The following is a 26,768-nucleotide window of genomic DNA, read 5'->3' as shown; positions in this document are numbered from 1 at the left end:
TAATTAGACCACTGAAGAACCGCCATACTGGTACAAATGACCTAGTAATTTGTGTCACCATCTCCCGGTCTATAATGCCTTTAATACAGCGGTACCCAAACACAAGGCAGAATGACTTCCCCCTGACCTATTTAAGGCTGCCTTAGAAGCGATTACACAATAGAGGATATTACCCCATAATGTTAGGATCGTCCTAAGCCCGGTAAGACACAAATCCCTGCGAAAGCTACATAGGCTTCGAAAAGCACTGGAATAAAACAACATCCATAAAATAGGAAGACAACATCGTATGGTCAGCGAAGATTTTATTCATTTACGAGCCATTTCTTTTTGATACGAAATTACAACGATTTGCTCGAGTTTACTTTATGCTCCTTGAAATTTTGCTTCTTTAAGCATGATATAAAAAAGAAATTAAAATCGTTCAATATTTTATAGTACGTGGCGGTCGCAATAAAATTGCAAGGATCAGTTATTATAAACTCATAAGTTTTATATTAGCAGTTTGAACGTTGCGAAAAATGACATAACGTCATCACCAATCACCATCATCATCATCACTCCATGTTCGCTCTGCTAGGCTTCTATTGAAGGTTTTGGCATGCTGCCTAGGTGGTGGTTGGCAGATGTAACACGTCGTCGAACTTGATTTCCCGGACATGTCGGTTCCCTCGCGATGCTTTCCTTCACCGCTTTGAGCAGTGGTACTGAGGATTAACGTGTAGATCGAAATTAATGTATTCCTTGATATTGATTGAAAAATTCATTTATTCCTAAATTTAATTTTTAGTTTTATAGCATTGAAATGCTTTATAAATGAGAAATTTCTTCCCTATCCTGCCTCGTGATCAAATTTTTTCTATACTTTCAAAATTTCTCATTTATTCCTTCCACGTTTTTCTGGGCTAGAATCCACGAATTTTTATTGAAATATACCTTCTTGTAGAAGACACCGAGTCAGTACTGTTTATAAAGTAATATCTCATGATCAACGAATTTCAATACCTACTTGGGATGTCCAATCACGCATGAATGGAATTGAAAAATTCCAATATTTAATATAACCAATAAATTGTATTAATTATAAATGTTTGGTGGAGTTCGCAACAATATAATTTTTTTTTTTGATAATTCCCGAAGTAGATCTTGATATTAGACATTTTCATTTATGATTTATGTCGAGGCGAAAAGAACTTCTTAAAAATCGTTTCGCATTAAATTGATGGCTCATTTTCTGCGAGGGTCAACTCCTGTTCCCTCCATTATACAGACTACAGTCATTTATTTTTATAACACATTTTCTCATAAAAATAATGTATTGTTGGCATAAACGATATAGTGTAACAATGATAGACAAACACGAAACGGGTAATTCCTATACAAAATAATTTTTGCTATAATTTTTTAATACAGTACCTAGAAGGAAAGTTTATTGGGTTATTATTGCTTATAGTAAACTCAGTTATTGCTTCTTCTGTTAGTTCTTTATGAGCAATATAATGCGAAAACAAACTTTCAAAATGTTGTAACTACGAAAAGCTTTGCTTACAAGTTGGCTGAAGCCTTCATAAATCTGCGTCCAAATTGTCAAGTCACCCTATATTAAAAGGGTCTGTCTGAATTCTTTATAACTACGACATAGAAGTTGTGCTACGAACATACTTGAGAAAATTTACACAAGTTTTGTATGACCTTCAAGACATGTAACATCTCAGTGTTCCCGTGACCACGCACACTGTAAAGTGTTCGAAATTTCGGGTTTATAATATAATGAAAAAATCGTGTTTAAAATCCGTTAAAAAGTCTTTAATTTCTTAATGTATACATACTCGCGTAAAATCAAACAAAAAAAATTACACATTTTCGAAACAACGATAAAGTTCTAGTTTGCGTAGAATTTAAAAGTACACTTACCTATTTCTGATCATTGATATAATTAAATAATACTATAAAAATTAATTGAAAAATAGATACGTTTATATAGAAGCAATATTTATCAAAATTTTACAAGGCTAGGTAAATTATATAATATGAAAATCTCATGCTTTAATAATAATCGTAAGAAGCATGAATCTACACTCGACCATTGTAAGACGGCTACGAGGGAGATCTTCATCTTGAAACAGTTCAGTGTGAATTTTAAATGAATGCTATAAATACTCACCTTTACAGTTAATTAATTATCTATGGTCATTTGTGGTTATCTGTGGTAGAGCACATTTCCCGCTCATAAATAACTTCCCGCCATTGACTTTCGCCAATTGAATTATTAACCTCATACAACCCACTCTCACTAGCCATTATTAAAGGTTTAGAAATTACTTTTTCCAAACGAAAATAAGAATATATAATTTTACATTAAACAATTTATATTATTATATTTTTATGTGGTTAAATCCCATAGATGTTAAAAAGCTACATTTTGATAATTTTGATGATAAAAAACACAAGCCTAAAAAACACAAAATACAGTAATATTACGAAAAAACGCGCAATATAAAAATACTGGTTAAATAACTCTGAAACAGAATGAACATTACGGCACGCATATATCGTCACATAAGTTTGCTCATAGTAATACCACAGTCATACTTGTTTAACAAGGTCAGTCAGATAAGTCAAGTTCACGGTTTTTAGACTGGTCACCATCAGCCTTCAATCAATATTCGGTAATGTTTGAAAAATAAATTAATGTTATAAGGTTTAATTTGTTTGAAGTTAGATCGTAACCGCAGAACACTATATCAGATTTAAACTCTAATGAAAACACTACGTTACATACGATTTTATTATAACACTAGTGATCCGCTCTGGTCACGTTTGGTACGTTTATTCTATCCATAAGAACCTTCCTTGTTTCGTAACAAAATCGAATTTACTTATGGCGATTAATTTTTATTTATACAGATAACTCCAAGGAAAAAAGTGACGCTAAATTTATCTAAGTATTTTCATTCAATACCCTTACTACCTAAAGAGTATATATAGTACTTAGTTTACTTAGTCAAGTTATTCATTGATTCTGGGTTTGCAATTTGAAATACTCGTCTCTAACATGACAGTTAAATTACGAATGCCATAAAAATAAACGCAATCATATTTACGACGAATTTACCAATTCACACATGAATAAAAGAATACTTTTCAGACTACAACCGTATACCGGCATGGCGAATAAAAAATAACTCTGCTTATAAAACATACTTCACTGGGATAAAAAAAAACGTAATCTCTTTTGCCAACTGTACGTATGTAGGTTATAAAATGCCAATACTGAGCTAGATGTCGAACAATGTAACGATTGTGGAATAGTTAGAAGTAAGGGCTAGTACATGGATGCTACGCGATAGCGGAAGATGAATTCCTAGGCATTGCGACTGTTATTTATTATTGTATGTGTAAAGCGTTTTGTGAATCAAAGAGAGTGATAGGGGAAGGTGAATTACGAGACTTTATTTTTTACTTACTATCCACTCCGACTTCCTAATGGTACATAATATAGCATAGCCTATAATACCCAAAGATCGAGTACATAACCAACCGTGACAGGATTTTTGAAACCCGTTAACTAGTTCCCGAGATTAGCGTGTTAAAAAACAAACAGTTCAGCTGTATATTATTATAGACTAGCTGCGCCCGGCGGTTTCACCTGTGTAAGTCCGTTTCCCGTAGGAATATCGGGATAAAAAGCTGCCTATATGTTATTCCAGTTGTCCAGCTGTCGACGTACCAAATTTCATCGCTATCGGTTCAGTAGTTTTTGCTTGAAAGAGCAACAAACCCACACATCCTTACAAACTTTCGCATTTATAATATTAACGAATTGGCAACACCAACTGTAAAACGATTGGCACTATTAAAATTACATATATTTGATGGAGAGTGCCGAAATATTTCAAGAAACTCTTATATTGCCGCGCAATCGCTGTCGCGATGCAGTAAGCCATAGACATACCTTTGTCGTGGTATTCCTAGCTACGTTTACCACTCGGAAGTGTTTATTGTTGCAGCGAACAGTGGGGAATTCTAGATGCAAACTTCGTAGTTTATTTTCAAAACAAAGCAACAATTAATATTATATCGTATATTTAGAATCATTGAAGCGTTACGGCATTCAATTACACAGCTGATTGCTTCTGTAGTTTGTAATTATGCAACATTTAGAACGTGGGAACTATGTTTCATACTGTTTTAATTACAGTGAAAATGATATGCTTTGTATTAAAATTTAATCTTATAGATGTATTTATGATTTCAATCTACAAGTTATTGAAATTGTTAAGACTTTCGAATAAACATTCTCTGAATAAAATCCGGATAAATAAACTTAAATTATTTATATAAAATTTCCGAATAAAGTACAATGTTACGTCAATATTGTTTTACTTGACAGTTATTTGTTCTCCGTAAATATGGTAGCATATTCTAAATATCCCAATCGGTTTAAAGCAGACTGATAAATTTCCATGTAAATATACTTACGAGCCGTTTGTTTGAAATTCATGAATTTTGTATATTCAGAATGTATTGTCAAATACAAAGCTGAAAGCATAATGTATGGAATTCTACGCCAAATCCCAGTAGTAAAGTTTGCGTTTAAACTGTCCTATTTCGTTGAAATATTATTTTAATGTCATATTTAATTAATGTAGCCTGAAGCGCTGCTTTGTGTGAGTTTAAAGGGTCCTTTACAATTTAGCGTGGGAATGAAAGAAAAAAAAATAAAGTTTTTGATTTTATTATTAAACTATAATACACAAATTTTTAACTCCAATTAAATTGCTTTAATGTTAGAATTCTTATACATTTTTATGTATTTATGTATTTCTCTTTTGTAGAATTTTATTATAAACCTCCTACTCCTACTTTTGAGCGAAACAGCAATAAACCATGAAATATGTACCTACTTACTTTATATTTAATAATGCGTATTTATGACTACTGCACCTGACAATAACATTATCTTCTAACTCAATCCTCACTTATAAAGTTGATTTATATTTCATCAATATCATTATGGAAATTACTAGAACCTTACCTCTTAACAACAGCATAGGTACAACCAACAGTCAATCCAATATTAAAAGCGCTCATCCATAACAGCGACATGTTTCAAACTAAGCGAAGCGTAGGTACAATGTCACACAAATAATAACTTTACACTATTCACTGGGGACCCATTAGCGTTTAATAACAGAAACGTAGCATAGACAATTATCGAAAAAGCATTACGCGCGCAAAAACAATTGAATTCGAATTTCAACTAAACCACAGACAAGAATAAAATGTAGTTTTTTTTATAAGTAGCCAGGATATATATTATTTTGGATTGGTACTACACGTATAATATTAGATAACTGATACGCACAGACGATCGCAACCGAATGTTCAACTCGCAAGGTCCTTAACGCTTTTACTGGAATTTCCCCCGCTTCTTTCAAAGCTTCGCGTGATCATCACTCATGGATATATTTCTCGTTCATATCTAGTTTATCTAATACTTTTATTAAACTATTTCAGTTAGTCACTAAGATATAACTGTAGATAAGACTAAACGTTACATAGATATGAAATAACTTTTAATTACAACAACTTTTATTATGCTCACATTACAAGTTATATATTTAATACATTATAAAAATGTTGCATTCCTTAGTGGACTGATGAAAATAATATGGTATTAAAATATTATACTAACTTAGCACCATCGTCGATGTTATTCACTAATATATAAGCACACATCAGCAAAACAATTCTTGATAATATAATAATACATAAAACGATAACTGTTATGTAGAGCATTAAAGAAAAAATAATAATAAAGCTAGCACTAAGCTAGCTTAGCACTAGATTATATAAAACAATTACGGAAGATTAAACTCTTGTCGGCTTGTATACAATGCCATTAAAATACAAATAGTGGGATATTTTTAGCCCGGCCGGTTTGCCTAACCTTTACATTTTACATAATATATGGTTGACGTCAATATAGAAATACTCCCAACGGTTAGTATGGTTTTATTAAAACAAGAAGTCTCATTAATGACAGTACATAATAATATCGGTCGGATTCGTGACTTTTAAAATTCCGTACATTTAAGCTAAATAGCAACTATAAAAAAATGGTCACCCATCCATGCCGCATTTAATCAATTGCTATTATAGCGTCAACAGAAATAAATTATCTCTGAAATTTTCAACTGTCTAACTACCACGGTTCATAAGATACAGCCCGGTGACAGGCGGAGGGACGGACAGACAGACAGATGGACAGCGAAATCTCAGCAATAGGAGACCCTATTTATCCTTTGGACACGGGACCCTCAAAATAGAATAGTTTCAATCGAAATACTCTTTGACAATTGAATTTTGTAAATTGCTTTTTGCCATATACTATATGTAACAGTACGGTTAATAAGTCGTACTGTTAGATATAATACATGTCGAAACAAACAAAAAAAGCAGAGAAAAAGGAGACGGATATTATAAACTATGCAGGCACATAATTTACAACTATTGTCATAAATAATATTATGTATCTTTACAAAATTAAACTAACAAACATTATACAAATCGGTATACGATATTAATACGTATCACATTAAAAACCTAAAAGAAGTAGTCCCTACACAACATTTTCAAGCCTGAAAGTATGAATGACTACAGAAGATAACTTTCCATATTAATCAGTCAGTACGTCAGACATCTGGTACGACTAAAGAGAGCTAATTTGCAGAGATGACACCATTAGAGTATCTCAACTGCTGGTGGCAATATTTCTTCGTTTATTAGCTACAAACTCCAGCTCAATTGTCGTGAAAGAAGTTTTGATGTAGTATTAAAAATTGACTTATTATATAAGACAAACACATTTATTTCGGTGTCGGTTCCTTGCACAGTCTCAAAAATTGCTTTATATGCTTAAAAAAAAACTGTAAAGCTCGAGAACCCAACTTTTATTATAAATATAATATTTTTTAAGCGATGCGAAATATTTCATAGTAAGCGTGTGTAAAATTGTAACTTATACAATAGACAAATACTGTAGAAAGGCATAACCAAATGCAACGGAGACTTGCCCCGGTTAAAGGCACTGTCAATGGCCTACGTGCCTGTGGTCACGCATTCACCATGTACAGACAGACAAAACAGTGCTTCCCACCTTTCATTGTATGCGTATTTAAATTCATTTAACATTTATATGTTTATTAACAACGTTTTACGTTGTTATCTGTTTCATTTCTTTAACTCTATAATCATCCAACAATTTTTATAACCACTAAGATACAGATATTTCTAAAAAACCGCATTTGATACTGAATTTAGCGTGGCTATGATAAACCGTAAGTATTTATTTAATGCACCAAATGTATGAAACTTCATATAACACCTACTTACGAGTAACGATTTACTTTTATTGCAGAGGTACAGTTCTCCAGAAAATAGCCTAATATATTTGATTGCACAACATTCAGACATCATTACAACAATGCGTTCATTCTTAAGATATACATAGCAATAACCCAAAATGGTCACAGTGCTACAGTCATATATTACACAAGAAACCTTTCATAGCGCCTAATAAGTTGTCTAAACCAGAATTAATTTATGTTTATAAAACACTTAATTATTATACTAAACCTAAAATATGAAACATAGGTGGGTCTACACATATACTATAAGTTGAATTTATGCATTCAAATTTATAAACGTAGATTGAGTTATTAATTATCAAACAGAGTTAAATCGCAAAACGATCAATAATTCACTAAACTCACTTCAATTTCCATATACAGCTTATAACTTCGACCATAGCAAAACGAATATAAAATTGTCACAAATGGAATTAGGGATTCGTAAAAATGTCTGACGGAGATCTAAAACAACAAGGATAAAAGGATATTTGCCTGCCGAGGTCCTGTGTCAATATGCGACACGAAAAAATTTTTCGTTCGAACATTCTAGAGCTCGAAATCTCACTCGGACATTTCGTTCAAATGAATTCTTAAGCGCATTTATTTAACTTTTTTTTTTTTTTTATGGCAGAGCAAGCAAAGGAGCAGGTGGGCCACCTGATGTTAAGTGGTCTCCACAGCCCATAAACACTTGCAACACTAGAGTTACAAGTGCTTTGCCGGCCTTTCAGGGACAAATACGCTCTTTTCTTGAAGGCCCCAATGTCGTAATTGTTCGGGAACACCGTAGCTGGTAAATCGTTCCAAAGCTTCACCGTACGCGGAAAGAAGTTGCGGGCGAAGCGAAGCGAACTTATTTTATTGTGATAGAAGTAGTTATTTATTGTAAGTATTTATAAATATGAAAACATGTTAATATCGATTGTTTAGCGTTATGTGAAAACGATTTGTTAACTGATAATATTTGTCATAGCATTTACTACAATTACCTATTCTTATTAATATATGTATTCCACAATATCTATACCTGATTCTCAAAGAAACATCAGCTGCCTTTTACGTTCTATATGAATTAATAACTTCGACTGTAAAAGGCCAACAACAACATTTCCATTACCTATAGCATTTGAAAAGTAAAGGTGCAATACAATTGTATAGTCGCTGACATACATAAATTTAAACTATATACATTTGTAATAAGCTTTACATTTGCATAACGGTGAAGACAATACTCTCAAGTCACGATAAAGCCTTCGCTCTGACTTTATGAAGGCGAAAGCATGTTTTAGACTTGTTAAAATGCAAATTTATTTCCTTACTCTAAGATAGTCTTCCATAGATGTCATTTGTTAATATTCAATACATTGTGTTATTTTATTATTATGTGATTTAATTATAACCGTTTCCATCAACACAACACGAATAACAGATTATAATTTCAAATTACCAAATGTGAAGCGTAAACATTTCCCACTAAATTATTCAAGATTAAAATATAAACGTACTATTATATCACCATAACAATAAGCCCCATATCGAACGTCGATCGTTGACCGACATGTCGGTCAAGTACAGCCACATTTCGGCTTTCCGGGTCACAGTCAAGTTGAGATCAAAATTGACCTGAATACTTGTGTGTGGTTCACACATCCTACTAATATTACAAACGCGAAAGCTTGTAAGTATGGATTGACGGATGGATGTTTGTTACTCTTTCACACGAAAAAAGGCTTATCGTATTTGTGTGAAATCTGGTACAGAGGTAGATTATAGTCTGGAGTACACACATTTACCCAGCATTTTACTCGGGTACCACGCGAGTCTCGCTGCGAGTCACAGCTAGTGAATAATTTATTTATATCACTTCAATAGATGATTTATTCGAAATGGGAAATTCAAATATTAATGAGAAATAATATAACGATATATACCGTACAAAAATATTCATGAGAAGTAGGTATTTAATATTTATTACGAGATTAGAAGATGTTAACTACAACAGAATGATGATGAGATGTTTTAATAACATAAAGAAATATAATTTATCACGCTAGGCACGAACCTCGTGGTTAATTTTACACAACATTAAATGTAAAGAAGTCTTCGCATACCTTTAGTTTGTCTTCATCTATACTAATATTATAAAGATGAAGAGTTTGTTTTTTTGAACGCACTAATCTCAGGAACTACTGGTCCGATTTGAAAAAAATTTTAAGTGTAAGATAGCCCATTTATTGTGAAAGGCTATATATGTACCACGGGCGAAGCCGGGGCGGACCGCTTGAATATTATATTATGAAGAATAAGTTTGATAATGTAATTCAAACAATTTATAACATTAGCAAATATTTCGGAAAATCTCTCAAACAAACACAAACAATGGACTGAAATTCTATATTCCTATCAAATTTTGTAATAAAAATCAAAACAATAAATTTATAAAATACTAGCTGCGTCCCGTAGGAATATCGGGAAAAAAAGTTGCCTGTTATTCCGGTTGTCCAGCTGTCTACGTACCAAATTTCATTGCAATCGGTTCAGTAGTTTTTGCGTGAAAGGGCAACAAAAACACACACATCCTTACAAACTTTCGCATTTATAATATTAGTAGGATAGTAGGATATCCAATAAATATAATAATATAAATATGTATTTAGTAAATATATCCAAATCATTAAAATGATGAAATAATTCTTTCAATTTGATCTAGAGAACAAAAAATGAAATCTGGCAATATACCCCCTTGGTCCCCAGTGTTAAAAAAGCTTATATTCTGTAGTGTAGATTTCTATTACTCAATTCGTGATCGAACCACTTTTTAGTTTACCACGGTTCCCTCGGCTGCTCTAAAACCATAAGGTTGAAACTACCTCTTTGTAATACAATATTGATTACAACGCCATCTGTAAATAATGTACAAATCTCACTCATAACCCAATGACGACTTAACTTTTAAGAGTTACCGTTAGATGGCGCTTTCACCAATGTATACATGAAATATAAAAACTTGAGCGATACTAATTTTCATGCAACTAAGGATCTCCAACCGATGTCTAAATGGAACAAGCACCATTAAGACATTCAAATATGCCATCGTACCACTGCCGCATACGAAATAGCACAAAATGACTTACTAAAGACTTTTGACACTTACCCAATATAGCGCGCAAATGGCCTTCCAACGTTTGCAGTACCGTCATCTTGATCTCCTTCACCGACTTCCCCAGGAACTGTTCGCAGGCCGTCGTGAGGAGCTCGTCCTCGTTCATGATCTTGCACTGCGCCACTCCAGTGACCGTGAGCGGCACCCCCTGGGCCGTCTCGACGTACTCACACATGGGGTTTAGTGTCATAACCTGGTTGAATTATATCATTCATCTATATCTAATATAACAAGCTTATATTATGTTTATTTATTTATTTATTTATTTACGCTTTATTGTTTTGGAATAATTACATATTGAGACTTAACCTAGTTATCACAAGTGGCGGTCTTATCGCTAAATAGCGATTTGCACTGAGAGAAGTTCAAATAGAGGATAGGAGTAGGTAAGAGCATAAATGTATGAAAATGTATGAAAAAAAAAAAAAAAAAAAAAAAATTATGTTGGATAAATAAGCGTGTTGATATTTATCAATTTCGTTATAATACGTGCATTTACACTACGTGATTATATATAACCCCGCCAAAAAAGTAAGAATTTTACTCTCATTTCATTACATTCAACATTTACACTGAAACAATTTTAGTATATTTTAGTTAACTTACTAGGGATTTTCCTTGAACTTAAAATAATCTCATATAATAACTTTTCTTCTAATAATTTGTATGCAGAACATAATAGTAACACATATAAATCTATTTACTATAATACTCCATGTTATAAACTAAAACAATTCGAACTATGTTGCTGCGTTCTACTTTTTCTTTAATTTATCAAAATTAGTGTGAGCACTCGCCACTTGCAGACGCTTATTATATTTTCACAACAGTATGAATAAGTGTTTATTTATCAATTCCTCTCACATATAACAAAACGAAAGCACTACCTCAAGGGAGATACGCTGCACGTCGGTAACGAGCCACCAGGCCCACGCCCAGCCGCCCACGATGGTGCGCTTCTGAGTGGAGCCGAAGCAACCGCCTGTATGGACAAATTAACTTCAATAATATAAAAAAAAATTGTCAATTTTTGGAGTTTTTGTTTGTCTGTCTGTCTGTCTGTATGTTTGTTCCGGTACATCTCTGAAACGGCTGGACTGATTTTGACGGGATTTTCATTGGCAGATAGCTGATGTAATAACTTAGTAATAACACTCTTTTGCAATATTCCCATAGTTACATAGGGTTTCAAAGAAAAAGCTCATTTACGCAGGTGAAATTGCGGGACGCAGCTAGCATATTATAATAAATTAAAATCTATATTAATATTTTAAATAAATAATCCATCGATCTGCTAAAACGATTTAAAATATATTTTAGAATGGAAAGGCACGCCATCTGTTTGCGTCTAGTCAATTACATCTTTTTTTTTGTACCGAATCAAACGTAGGCCGAGTGTGTCGGGGATGTTAACGCATAACATAATTATTGTTGCTGTTTCCATATCAAACGGTTCTTATATTACTTTTCATCATCAACTTAATACGGATAAACATTTATTACAAATGTGTAGACGTAAATTCACGGTCTCGATGTCCGACACTACCAGGTATTCATTAGAATGCTATCCTACTAATATCATAAATGCGAAAGTTTGTAAGGATGTGTGTGTGTTTGCGGTTCTTTCACGCAAAAACTACTGAACCGATTGCAATGAAATTTAGTACGTAGATAGCTGGACAACTGGAGTAACATATAGGCAACTTTTTATCCCGATATTCTTACGGGATACGGACTTACGCGGGTGAAACCGTGGGGCTTAGCTTATATATCAATTATATTAGCAGGTTTATATATCAAAATATTCTCTTGTTACCTAAATATATTGATATATATATACAACAAGAGTAGCTTTATTTTATTTACTGTAAATAGTATATTATATTGGTTAGATATTTATATTTGGCGTATTTATTTCATTTAATCAATTTTCCACTTGAGTTAACAGTAAAACACAATCGACCTCACCACTATCGGACCAATAATAACTAAATAAAATTGGCTTTGCACTTTCTTAGCATCTATTTACCCTATTAAGTCACTTTCACCTGCAAAACGGTTTAACCCGTTAACTATTCAGCTATGACACATCTATCTAAACAAAAGTATAAGTATATGTAGGTATATTATATTTTAATGAAAGTCTTTTTGAACTCTTATTTACTATTAGTGCGTAACTCAGAATAAACTTACGCTAAGATAATCACGACTAATTTAATAAATGCAAATGTTACTCTTTCTTATGCGGGTGAAACAGTGGGCTTAAGCTAGTAAAAACTGATTTAAAAATTGTTGAATAGCTCAATAGCTGAATAGCTCAAATAATAGAATAGAGTTAGAATGATGTTTCATACCGTCTCTTCTGCGAGCAACACAATTACATACCGATTCATTCATTATATGTTTTACAGTAACAGAATTTAATCAACAAACACATCATCGTAGAAGCTGCTCGCTTGACAGGTAAAGCGTCTAAAAATCTTCTCGAGTTTAAAATGGAACGACGCAAATCGATTAACAAATACACCCCATGCAAAAACCCGATGAAAATAACACTGTGATATACGTTTTGTTTTTAATATAACTCATAATAAAATATTATGAATAAATACGTAATAAGCTGTAGATAGAAGACCGAATTCGTCAGTTTTCCGTGTATAAGCAAAAAATTGAGACCATGTATACCAAAGTTTGTTTGGATAAATTCGAAATGCTTAATCTATTGCCTATCAAATTCCCAGTCTTAAACGTGACATTACACATACATACATAAGTGTACTTTTATCATCAAAAATAAAAACATCACTCCCCCCTTTCACCAACGGTACATAACACGCAAAGGAGTTTCAACGCTCGCACAAGTCACTTGCTCTCACGCAATTCGTAGAAATCGAAATTTTTTAACGCCTCTAAACAAATCAAAGCATTATCCTGTTATCAATGAATACAAAAACAAATAGTGTTATGCTCATTGTGATACAGTTTTGTGAAAGTGTAATAATCTGAAGGTGAGTTTTGTCTATTTTATCTTATTTAGACGAAAGATTGGTATTTTTCCGATGAGGTTGAGGAAAAGTTTCATTTGAAATCAATTTTATTTGTCAGTAACAAGTCTATATTGTTTATTTTTACTATTTTTGCATCCATTGTATAAGAAACAGCAGTTCAAGCTTATGAAAATAAAATTAGTATTAATGTTAAGGTCGGAAAAACATATTTTTTGTTCATAAATAAAGATTTTTCCACATATTTATTTTAACACAATGTTGAAATGAAGAATGGTTCGAATAGATATCACCATACGCATTTATTAAAAAAACAAATAGTTATATGTTTACATGGAAATGAAACAGTCAAGAAGTCCATACTTAATAATGATATATGTAGTTTGTATAAAATAGCTTATATCCACATGAAGTAAAACTTTTAAAAGCGATTGAACAAAAAACCTTTTATTGAAATGCCTTTTTGTTTCATGAATAACTTAAGTATACGTAAATTAGGTTAAGTTATATAGAAATCAATATACTTGCGTAAGTTTTCTAGTGACTCATGTATTTGTAGAATAAACTTAAAATACTACGCAACGTTAAATCACATATTTAATGCTAGTTTGACGCGCCGGCTCCGCCCGGGCAGTCATTCATAGTAATTGAACTAACACAAACTATCCTATCTTTTAATTTGGTTAAAACTTTGCAAATTAAAATCGGTTGAGTAGTTTAGGAGTCGCGGACGCATTTATTTGTATTAAGGTGTTCTTATCATAAGATAATTATTAACAATTTACATATTAATTCCTTTAATTTCTATTTAAGTGTACTTGTTAGAAAACCGAAAGTGTTTATTTGGGTTTTAAGTCGAAGTTATCATTAAAACAGTTTAGTCAATTTTTAAATGACTTAAAAAAGGTGGAGGTTGTCCCTTTTGTAAACTGTTGTTTGGGTTCGTTTCTGAGTTAATGAGTTTAGAACCGATTTTGATGATTTTTTTCAAGCTGACAACTCAATGTGGTTCATTAAAATTTGGTCTAGTTTTATTATAATTATCATTTGTTACATATTTTGTAGACTTTGACATGTTTTTTGTTAGAAAAACAAAACTTCGGAGGCTCTGAAATAGAACGTAATTTCGTATGTTGATCGTCGTTTGTTAAAAATCAATTGTCTATTAGGTATATGAAATGTTTCATATTCCTTTACATCCACACTCATCCATGTATGGTCACTTGGCTGTACACCGGCAGTTTCCTGATACGATTACAATGTAAATGATTATTTATTATTAATGAGCCATTGCAAAGAATGCATTTAACTGTAAGAGTTAATAGCTTCGTCGCAGCGACTGCATTTTTAAATCATCTATAAGAATCAACATTTTTAACTCTAAAACTACTGATATGTTACAGGTTGAAATTATAAATTATCACACGGGCTATACTTCTGTTAAGTGCTAGTAACGATAAGCTTTGTTTATACAATAATATCCTATTTAATAATTAATCGAAACTATACTAATAAATTCCGTCATTGTATTAATGTTTTAAATATATAATTATTATTGTCTATTATTGTATGAACCTATGCGGAGCTGTGTCTTAAATATTTGCATGATAACATAATTAGCTAATGTTTTGTATGGATATTACCTATAAGAACATGTAAAAACCACATTTAAGTAAATAAAGATTATTATTATTATAATAAGCATTCAAATTAAAAAAAAATTATACAATATAATTGACTATAGGTAAGTATGTATATCACTTTTATGGGTGGGATTATCAAAAATATTGCTTATGGCGGCGATTAATTATGCAACATTAAATAAAAATAAAAACTATACCTTGCAAGCCAAAAAACATCTTGTCATAATATTTACCTTCTCGCATTCGGTCGCACCGAAACTAAAGGCATTATATAACATAATTATAACCATATTATAGCCCATTATCACTCACTCAGACATGATAATGCGGTAGCCTTTTACGTGAGTCAGCATTTAGGAACACCCCAGCTGGTGAAAGCGTCTATCGAATCTATAAAATTATGGTGTCATAGTGTTTGTTACGGAACTATATAAAAAATTGGGTATGTCTGAGAATCGGTCAACATCTATTTTTAATATCTCTAAATGATAAGAGTAAGGCAGAACAGCGTTTGCAGAGTCAGCTAGTATTATATAATATTACTATGATATAAGACATTAATTACATACATAAAGAATATTGTAATAATCTCGCAGTTAGTGTTTACTGCAGTTACTAAAATCTACAGCCACACGCTCTCGATTCAATCAAGAAACTTGCCAACAGATATAATATTAAACTACTAGATGCTCGTCCCTGCTCCGCCCGGATATCGAGATACCTGGGGATTATCCCAAGAGAGCATTTACATAATCGGGATAAAAAGTATCCAAGTACCAAGTCAGCTCATACCCTCCCTGTCTGTATACAAAATTTCATCAAGATCCGTTCAGTAGTTTCAACGTGATTGACGGACAACAAATTTATAATATTAGTGTGATAGTGTGTTTAAATAAATAATTATAATATATTGAATCTTTTGATTCAACATTCTAGAATATTCTAGAATATAGGTTTATTAACCTATATTCTAGAATGCACTTTATACCATTTTGTGCACCAAACTTAATGTCCAATTTCTACCACCCTTAGACCCTTTATATAAAACAAAATACACACAAATCTAGACTAGACAAGCGAGTACCAATGGTCCCTAAACAGTAAATCGCAACAGATATAGAAAGTGAATCGCGTCCATTGGACCGGAGCAACCTCGCCGTGTCTCTACGCATATACAGAATACTAAGAGCTTCCGGTGAAATTAGCGTTATGCAATGGGTACTTTAATTACACAGATCGAGTGGGACAACCCTTGCAACCGAGTGACATGATACTTTTTACACGCTTTTTATTAGCTTCACCTGTATGTTTGTTATTACACGCTTTATATTAGCTTCACCTGTATGTTTGTTTGTAACCGACTTCTTTGGGCGCGATTTTGACCCACTTTAAACGGCCAGATTTCGTTCAAACTTTGTAGATTTATTGAGGACCGATGACAATACACTAATTTGATAAAATTATTCCATTTTTCAATTTGCAAAATATGATAAAAGCGTGTTTTTTAGTTTTTTTTAACTATTATTATTTATTTGATAAGAAATTGTTGTAATTTGGTCGCTTTGTAGAATTAGGAGTGATATCTCGCCCCCAGGGATGTGGGTGATCTTTTTTATAGAAAATAATTATCAACTACCGATTATCTGAGTAAGAAACGTAATCGTATATTCATTCGTATACCCTGTTTTCTTTCAAGTCGCATCCGATTATCATTTTGATTAGAAATAACTCTCATTAATTTAATAAATTGCATGTGATTCACTTTACTGTCGTCACATATTCAGTGAGGTAGCCTTCGCAGATATACTCCTGTTTTAAAATTTATAGGTCAGAAGTACTATTCACTCATATACGGTAACAAAGTAACGAAATATAATCCTTTTAAATTAATTTGTGAACTTCAGATGAGACTATGAATTACCATGTACTAATATGGAGTACATGAGAGCAATAGACATTCTATAGTTCCTATACTAAGCAAATTCTTGAAAATTTCGTTCTAGAAACTTCTGGAAGTTCGATCGAAACGTGCATTGTGGTAACTAGCGAGTGAACGGTACTGTCGCCGGCGTCGTCGCCCCGTCACGTACCTTTGTTTTGTAACGGTCACCTCTTTTGGTGACACACATTCTCACATCCTTTTTTACAAACAGACTAGTTCATTACAAGCGTAGTGACTATAAATCATAATGATTCCAGAATGTTCTCGAACAAATGAAATATTTTTTCCATTTTGCAAATGTTGTGCGTAATTAAGAAACTTATTCCGAATACTCGTTATTAAATCAGTTTTACAAAACCAGTTGTTCATTTGTTTAAAAAAAAAATAACCTATATAATATTTTTAACAATAAAAAACCCGCCTCCAAATAAACAAAGAATCATTAAAATAGGTTCATCCAGTAAAAAGTTACGAGGTAAGAAACACGAAAACAAAACAATCTTATTCATGAACCCCCCTCAATATTTGAAGTAGTTTAAAAAAAAGTACAAAGAAGTAAAAATATAAAATGCAGAACTGAAGAGGTCAATAACTGCTTTACTCTAAGAAGCCTATCATAGTCTAAAGAATAAATCTACACGTCAATCAAATTATCATTTTTGCTACCAAATTCAGTCAAACAAACTCCATTTCCTATCATGATTTACGACGACTTGGCACATAGCATCTACATCAATTACCATTCATTGACTACTATCATGTCCTGTCTGATCATAAATTTGCATGATTTCAGATAACATGAGCGCTATAGTGAACGCCGCTGCCGACGTGATATCGGGCACTGCGATCGCCGCAGCGGGCACGCAGGTAACTAATCAAATGCATACTAATATTTTAAAGCTGGGAATTCTTATGTTCTTATGAAATAGGTTTCATTTTGATTGGTGGATAAACCAGCGGTGGCTCAGTGTAAAGGTTGAAACAAATTGATTTTTCAATTATTCTGTACATTATCCACATCACCACAGCTCGAAACGGTGAAGGAAACATTCGACGACATGTGACATGTGCCATTTCGCACCTGGACTGCGTGGTCGATTATGGCCTTGATCTCATAGGAGGTATGTGTGCCTGCAGTGGGAACGGATATGGGCCGGTGGTGATGATGATGATGATTATGAGTAGTGGATAGCCCATTTGCCGAGAAAGGCGATTACCCTTCAAGCGGTAGGAGCGGAGGGTCCATATTCCATATTTCATAATTCTGTCACTTACATTGTTATTTACCTTTTCCGCCAATTGGCTCCAAAAATTAATGTATGATGTCTAATAATTCAGTCGAAGCAATATATTCGAAATTACTACTTAAACATAACAACCACAAGAACTTTGTAATCGTTCCATTTAATAATATAGCTAAATTCACTTTTATAATTTATTTTTTGTATGTAGATATTATGGTTACAGTTAATTATAAGTAATTTGTTATCAAGAAATAGGTAGGAAAACAACAAATTAATAATAGAAATTTTCTGTGTCTATGCCCATATTGGCGAACAAGATTTCTCCCACAATTGAACTTGATCAGCAGCTATGAATGTGTGTTAACAGAAATGTGTTAAATGTAGGTATTGCATACATATCCTGCGAATTTTAGGAATTTTTTATAAGAAAATTCACATATCGTATCGTAAGAAATTTCCCATATCGTATTTAGAAATGCATAAAACGAATGCTTTCTGTAAAATAATTTAATAAAATACCTAGGGTGCTTCACCGAGAATCAAATTAATCATTAAGATTTACAATTTTGAAGGAGCACCCTGAAGTAATTATACCTTCATTATATTATATTTACCTAACTAGCGGTCCGCCCCGGCTTCGCCCGTGGTACATATATAGCCTATAGCCTTCAATAAACGAGCTATCTAACACTGAAAGAATTTTTCGAATCGGTCCAATAGTTCCTGAGATTAGTGCGTTCAAACAAACAAACTCTTCAGCTTTAAAATATTAGTATAGATTACATAGTTTTTTCCTGTAAGAGTGGTAAATATTCGAAAATAAATTCTGGTACTCGCTTGCCTCAGCTGCGGCACGCTCGCTTGTTAAATATAGCCTGTGACACTAACAAATAACGTAGTTTTACAAAACAATTTTTTACTAACTTTAAAATTTACCCGCTACAACGTCACAACTTACCTATTAAACTGTATTTGTACACAGTTTGTTAGAAACCTAAAGCACGTCTTCACATTTCAGGTAGCCTGGTTCATACCAATGTTGGTAGCGGCTATAGCATACTACCAATTCGACCAAAATGACCCCGAAGGCCGTCCAGCGGATATAGGAGACGCACGGATACTGCCGGAATATGACTTTATCATAATTGGAGCCGGCTCTGCTGGTCAGTGAGTATTTTATACATCACTTATTTAATAATGTTTTAATATTCTCACAGTATGTTATTTAGAACACCTTCTATTCTATTACAAACCACTTTTTAATCGGAACTTAATTTTTCTAGCGAATGATCGGAGGAAAATTGCTATGAACATGTCAGATTACATTTTGAAATGTAAATAAAAATAATGTGTTCTCTCTCATGGATATTTATCACCTCAATAAATTTTGTACAACAAATTAAAAGCTTTATGAACATAAATTTCATATAAAATTTTGCTTTACATAACATTCTGATGCGCCTGTCGCGCCTACTTCTTATGCTGAGACAATTTTCAGAAAATAAACTATAATTAAATATGAAAAACTATGACTAAACTTACTACGACTAAATAGAAAACCAGAGTAGTTCTCTCTATCAAAACAAACACAATTAAATAACCAAATCAAACAATGAATCAAATGTACTAAAATGTACAAAATCCGGCTAACATTATTTCTTTTTAATAATTACAGGCGCGGTAGTTGCAAGCCGCTTATCCGAAATCGGGCATTGGAATGTACTCCTGCTAGAAGCTGGGGGAGATGAAACGGAGATATCAGACGTTCCTTTACTAGCTGGCTATCTGCAGCTCAGCAAACTGGACTGGAAGTATAAGACTGAACCCCAAGGAACCAGTTGCTTGGGTAAGAAAAACAAAATTCGTGACTAATAAAATTGTTGGTGCCTACAAGAAATAACATAATCTAAGTGCGTATTGTATGCTTATTAAATTCTTATCAATAAGGATGTTCATATATTCTATATTATTGTATATGTATCTACTTATGTGTTAATTTAAATAGTAGATATTGAATATTCATAGAATTATATACTCCATTCAATACATTGATTAAAGTACTGTCCAAGAAACTGTTACTGCACATATGTACTGTTACGTAAGCAGTACTGTGCCTACCGACTAATTAGCATGCCATCCGAATATGATTGAATGTACTCTTTGAATTAGATTATCATCATCATCAGACCATATGTTCCCACTGCTGGGACACAGGCCTCCTATTAGGGTTCAGGCTATAATCCACCACGCTGGCTAACTGCGGATTGGCAGATGTCAAATGTCGTCGAACTTTTGATTCTTGGACATGCCGGTTTCCTCACGATGTTTTCCTTCACCGTTTTAAGCAGTGGTGATGTTATCTACATGTGCAGATAAAGTGAAAAAAGTAATTTATTTCTCGCACGCTCGCCTGGTCTCGAACCCTTATCTATTTTGAATATGAGTTATACATTCATTAATAAAATATGAGTTGTACATGATTTTTTTTTGTAAGATGTTCATTTTTAACGTCTGTAATCATCATCATTATCGGCCTTTTCTTGATCTCACTGCCGAGACGTATGCCTTAAAGAAGGTTTTACTTATCTATACTAATATTATAAAGCTGAAGAAATTGTTTCTTTGTTTGAACGCACTAATCTCAGAAACTACTGGTCCGATTTGAAAAATTCTTTCAGTGTTAGATAGCACATTCATTCTCAATAAGAAGGCCATAGGCTATAAATGTACCACGGGCGATGCCGAAGCGGAGCGCTAGTTTGTAATAAACATATTATCTACATCAAAAAAGGAATTCAAGCTGTGCTTATTTGTCACAAGATTACAAATCGTTATATGTAATGCTCGATATTATTTAGTAAATGTAAAAATTAAAATATTTTCTTATTTACAGCTATGGAAGGTGGTCGTTGCAATTGGCCGCGTGGTAAAGTCCTCGGTGGTAGTTCAGTTTTGAATTACATGTTATATTTGCGAGGAAACAAAAAGGACTACGATATTTGGGAGTCCCAAGGCAATAAGGGCTGGGGATACAAAGACGTTCTCTATTATTTCAAGAAATCTGAGGACAATCAAAATCCATATTTGGCCCAAACACCATATCATAGTACAGGAGGATACATGACTGTGGCTGAGTCTCCATATCACACTCCTCTTGTATCGAGTTTTATTGAAGCTGGTTTAGAAATGGGGTATTTGAATCGTGACATAAATGGCGAAAACCAAACTGGTTTTATGGTAGCACAAGGAACACTGCGTCGTGGAAGTCGTTGCTCCACGTCGAAAGCCTTCTTACGACCAGCAAAAGATCGTACAAACTTACACATTGCTATGAACTCTTTTGTTACAAAGGTCCTAATCGATCCAAGGACAAAAATAGCTTTCGGTGTAGAGTTTATACGAAATAAAATGGTTTATCGTATACGAGCAAGGAAGGAAGTAATTGTGTCAGCAGGGACGATCAACTCCGCTCAGATATTACAGTTATCTGGAATTGGTCCAGCGGAAGAACTAGCGAAACATCGCATACCGTTAATACAAAATCTTCAAGTGGGGAAAAACCTTCAAGATCATATCGGGTTAGGTGGTTTAGCTTTCATGATAAACAAGCCTATGTCTATTGTTGAACACCGTCTGCATACTGTGAGTACTCTGATGCAGTATGCGGTATTAGGCGAGGGTCCCTTAACGATAATGGGTGGAGTTGAAGGTTTAGGGTTTGTCAACACTAAATATGTCAACGCATCTGATGATTTCCCTGATATAGAATTTCATTTCATATCTGGTTCCACTAATTCTGATGGCGGAGAACAATTACGTAAAGTTCATGGTTTAACTGAAAAGTTTTATGACGCTGTCTTCAGACCAATAAATAACATGGACGTGTGGAGTATAATACCGATGTTATTACGTCCTAAAAGCAAAGGTTATATTCAACTGCGAAGTGCTAATCCTTACGATTATCCTTATATCTATCCTAATTATTTAACAGATGAAATGGACGTGAAAACATTAGTGGAAGGCGTGAAAATTGCAGTAGCCGTTTCACGAACTAAGGCCTTCCAAAGATACGGTTCAATGTTAAATCACCACCTTTTTCCCGCTTGTAGAAGTTTACCAAGATATTCCGACGCCTACTGGGAATGTATGATTCGTCAGTACACATGTACTATATATCATCCAGTGGGAACAGCTAAAATGGGTCCTTATTGGGATCCAGAAGCGGTAGTCGACCCAGAACTTAAGGTGTATGGAGTCAAAAACCTAAGGGTAATCGACGGCAGTATAATGCCTAATTTAGTGAGCGGAAATACAAATGCACCGATTATTATGATTGGAGAAAAAGGCAGCGACATGATAAAAGAGTTTTGGTTGAAGCGTAGACGTTCCAGATATTATTTGTGATTTAATGTACAAAACAGTATTAATAAGGATAATATTCGTAGAACTAAGGATTGTACATATTATTTATTCTAACTTATTTCGTTACCTATTAATAAGAAAAATAAATAAACTCGTAAAACTGATGTGTTTCATTTAAATAAGTCCTTTCTTATTGCAATATAACTCCAACTAACATTGCATAAACAGTTTGTGAGTATCTTTAAATTTACTAAACTGCTTAAGCAATTTATAAATTACTTACAAAATTAGTGCATATTTCATGTTTAGAGCACATACTTACACAATTCATTTTTGCATCAAAAATGTACCGAATAACGATTTTATCAGTTACCTCGCATACATTAAAAACTTTTATGTGTTTTACATTCTTCATTCATTTTGCACTCTTGCAATATCGTATAATTAAAATTAAATGTTGTAATATATAAACACTGCATTACAGGTATAGTGTACAATAAGATTGCTGATATCAAATACCTTTGTCGATAAAATATAGAGTAGGTAAACAATGAATGGAATTTATCATAATATATTTTTTAAACACATGGCAACGAAAAGTATGAACATCTCTATTTTAAAATTATTCTACGAAAATTTCAGTATTGATTAAACTAAAACGCTTATTTCTCACTCCTCATTTTATTATTCATTAATGATTATAGAACGTGTTAATGATATACGTGAAATATAATTCTGTAATCTATATTTCAATAAATTCAAACATAATTGTAAATATTTTTCGAATTTGGAATCATTCCTAAATATATGTATTAAAAAAAATTTAAACACACTCTTGAATATTAAAATTTATAATCATTAATTTTACTCTAGTTAAATTAATCTGTATCAACCCAAAGTGACACTGTCCTCAATGAACAATAAATTACTTAATCAGCTCGAATATTCAATCACACATTTTTATAATACACATCAGTCAGAGTTCAACTGTGAATCACTTGTGTTTTTAAACATGGCTAGCCATGAAATCACGTCGATAAATCCTCTTATAACCAGTACAAGAATAATGTTCGGGCTTTTACCTGGACTTGGTTCGTTAATAGTTTTACGTATGGCCATACATCTATATAGACCGGATATCGAAGACGCTGAATATCGAGTTCGCGACACACCTCTAGCACAACTGTATGATTGTTATGATTTCATCATCGTCGGCGGTGGATCTGCTGGGTCGGTGCTAGCCAATCGGCTTTCAGAGAACCCTGAATGGAATATACTTCTTCTAGAAGCGGGACAAGATGAGAATGTGCTCTCAGACGTGCCAGTGTTATTTCCAGTTCTACAAACATCGTCTATTGACTGGAAATTCGTGACTGAACCGAGCTCTGAATATTGTTTAAGCATGATAGACAATAGATGCAAATGGCCGAGAGGCAAAGTTTTGGGTGGATCCAGTGCCCTGAATGCTATGTTATATATTCGTGGAAATAAACGAGATTACGATAATTGGGCAAGCATGGGAAATCCAGGATGGTCCTACAATGAAATTCTTCAATATTTCCTAAAAGCTGAAGATATGCGGATACCGGAGTATCAGAATAGTCCTTACCATTCAGTTGGAGGGCCGATTTCAATAGAGTATTTTAGATTTGAACAACCAATTACGGGAAAAATACTTGAAGCTGCTAGGCAACTTGGTTATGATATAGTGGATGTGAATGGTGAATATCAAACGGGATTTACTAGATCTCATGCGACTGTACGTGATGGTCTGCGGTGTAGTACTGCAAAGGGTTACCTCAGACTAGCAGCAAAAAGGCCGAATCTCCATGTAAGTGTTCATTCTTTAGTTGAAAAAGTTCTCATTGATGAACATAATAGAGCTTACGGTGTTAAGTTCACAAAACATGGGCACACTCGTATAATAAAAGCAGCTAAAGAGGTTATTTTATCAGCTGGTGCGATTCAATCACCTCAGTTACTGATGCTGTCAGGTATCGGTGATAGTAGAGAGTTAAAAGACGTCGGCATATATCCTATAGTAAATCTTCCTGGTGTTGGAAAAAATTTACAAGATCACGTAGCAATGGGCGGACATTCTTTCCTATTTGATAATCCCTTTACGAATGGCACAGATTACTGTTTTAATCTTGCAACAATATTTTCTATAGGCAGTTTAATAGATTTTGTTTTTAATAAAAAAGGTGCACTATACAGTATGATGGAAGCAGAAGCAATGGCATTTATTAATACAAAATACCAAGACCCAGCAGAGGAATACCCAGATATTCAATTATTTATTGCGCCTACTGCGGATAATATGGATGGTGGATTGTTTGGAAAACGTGCTAATGGGATTACTGACGAAACATACGCGGAATTATATGAAGATATTTTACTAGAACCATCTTTTTCTATTGTTCCATTATTAATAAGACCAAAGAGTCGAGGGTATTTGAAGTTAAGAGATGCAAACCCACACTCTCCACCGCGTATATATCCTAATTATTTTTCTGTACCGGAAGATGTCGCAAGACTGGTAAGGATATGATTTTTTGATACATTTAAATTTCGTATACATAAAATAAATAAATAACCGATACTGATCTAGGCCTAGAACTTACAGTATTTAATTTACTTTCAGATTGAAGGAGCACGATTTGTTCAACAATTAATACAGCAACCAGCATTACAAGAGCTAAATACAAGACCAAATCCTAATCGGAACCCTGGATGTACAGAACACGAATTAATGTCAGATGAACACTTGGAGTGTCAAGCGAGACATCATTCCTTAACCATATACCATCCTGTCGGAACATGCGCTATGGGTCCAGTGAATAATCCACAAGCTGTTGTAGACTCAAGGCTACGAGTAAGTAATTATAACAATTTCCTTATATAATAAATTAATATTACGTATGTAGTTAACTTTAAAAACATATCCTATTAGGCAACATACGATGTATTTAAAATTGATTATTCTATTTTACAATGTCTAAAAATCATTGATATATACGAAAGCTACTTATTTATTGCACTAAAACTTAAATTAATTTCTAATGATGCGCACCGCTAATGGTTGAACGTTTAGTTAAATGAACAATAACTAGATTTTCACTAAAAAAAAAAACAAAAAAACAATTATTAACATAAAAGTTACTTGTAAAATTCCAGGTTCACGGTATCAGAAATCTTAGAGTAGTAGATGGAAGTATAATGCCAAATATTGTTAGTGGAAACACAAACGCTCCAATAATCATGATTGCTGAGAAAGCTTCTGATATGATAAAAGAGGATTGGTTAAAAAAAATTGAAGAACTGTATTGCCCAGCTGAGAATTACGTAAGAGAAGCACATGATCAAACTACAACAAATAACCAGAAAGCGAATGCTGTTCCAGATATATTTAATGAAACAGCAAATCTGTTTAGTTACTTATCCCTTGACGAGCCTATACAATACCCCAAAAAACGAATTAATCATACATCAAAGCAAAATGAGGGCAAACCAAACGTATTGGAAAAATTACCGAAAGCAAGAAAGGACTGTGATACAGATAATTCGCATAAGAAAATAAAAAAGAATAAACCAAAACATAAACCTACACCACCTTATCAGCAGTTACCAATGTCATTTAATACTCCAAACTATTATTACATTCCTTACAATAATCCAGGTCCGACACACTATAGACCAAGTACTCAATACTACCCACCTATAACCTATGAAACTTTAACATGGCCACTCTATGGCGTATTTCATCCACCAGAGTATCCGTGTTGGGAATTATTTCAAGATCAGCTATGTGACTCGTGTAAACCAAATATTATAAAAAATAAGCACCATTCGAATAAAATATTGTCACCAAAACATCGTAGGAAATGTAAAACATATTATGATAGAAAAAAATGAAACTTTCTCAAGTTAAACAATACAATTCTTCTAAGGAAGAGCTTCATCAATTAAGTATATTGTTGTATGATTAATGAAT

At 33.3% G+C, this 26,768-nt stretch overlaps 3 protein-coding genes across 5 annotated transcripts in view; 2 read left to right on the top strand and 1 right to left on the bottom strand.

The window, feature by feature from the left end:
• The window catches only part of LOC119836266 (flotillin-2), a 198,514-nt gene that overhangs the window by 20,749 nt on the left and 150,997 nt on the right, over positions 1 to 26,768 (bottom strand). Inside the window, exons 2-3 of one of the 2 annotated variants that reach the window (XM_038361550.1) lie at positions 11,466 to 11,560; positions 10,570 to 10,771 (exon numbers count right to left, since the gene is read on the bottom strand). In XM_038361550.1, coding sequence (XP_038217478.1) covers positions 10,570 to 10,771; positions 11,466 to 11,560 — 297 coding nt within the window. Of the gene's footprint in view, positions 1 to 5,038; positions 5,228 to 10,569; positions 10,772 to 11,465; positions 11,561 to 26,768 lie in introns of those variants that run through there. The other variant, XM_038361551.1, reaches the window with a different exon arrangement.
• LOC119836260 (glucose dehydrogenase [FAD, quinone]-like) lies at positions 13,409 to 22,920 on the top strand. Of its 2 annotated transcripts, XM_038361543.1 has the most exons (5): positions 13,409 to 13,586; positions 17,962 to 18,035; positions 19,431 to 19,575; positions 20,088 to 20,258; positions 21,306 to 22,920. In XM_038361543.1, the coding sequence occupies exons 2-5, from the start codon at positions 17,967 to 17,969 to the stop codon at positions 22,814 to 22,816; spliced, it is 1,896 nt and encodes a 631-aa protein (XP_038217471.1). In that variant the 5' UTR covers positions 13,409 to 13,586; positions 17,962 to 17,966; the 3' UTR covers positions 22,817 to 22,920. The 2 variants fall into 2 exon arrangements, with proteins under 2 accessions (XP_038217471.1, XP_038217470.1); XM_038361542.1 differs by lacking the exon at positions 13,409 to 13,586 and having other exon boundaries at positions 17,952 to 18,035.
• On the top strand, positions 23,722 to 26,690 carry LOC119836256 (glucose dehydrogenase [FAD, quinone]-like). The gene is made up of 3 exons (XM_038361536.1): positions 23,722 to 25,313; positions 25,419 to 25,649; positions 25,952 to 26,690. The coding sequence occupies exons 1-3, from the start codon at positions 23,787 to 23,789 to the stop codon at positions 26,687 to 26,689; spliced, it is 2,496 nt and encodes an 831-aa protein (XP_038217464.1). The 5' UTR covers positions 23,722 to 23,786; the 3' UTR covers position 26,690.

This window comes from Zerene cesonia, chromosome 23 (genome assembly GCF_012273895.1).
Source record: "Zerene cesonia ecotype Mississippi chromosome 23, Zerene_cesonia_1.1, whole genome shotgun sequence".
In the NCBI taxonomy this organism is placed as follows: domain Eukaryota; kingdom Metazoa; phylum Arthropoda; class Insecta; order Lepidoptera; family Pieridae; genus Zerene; species Zerene cesonia.
The sequence above is the reverse complement of the archived record's forward strand: the minus strand, read 5'-3'. Positions and strand labels throughout refer to the sequence as shown.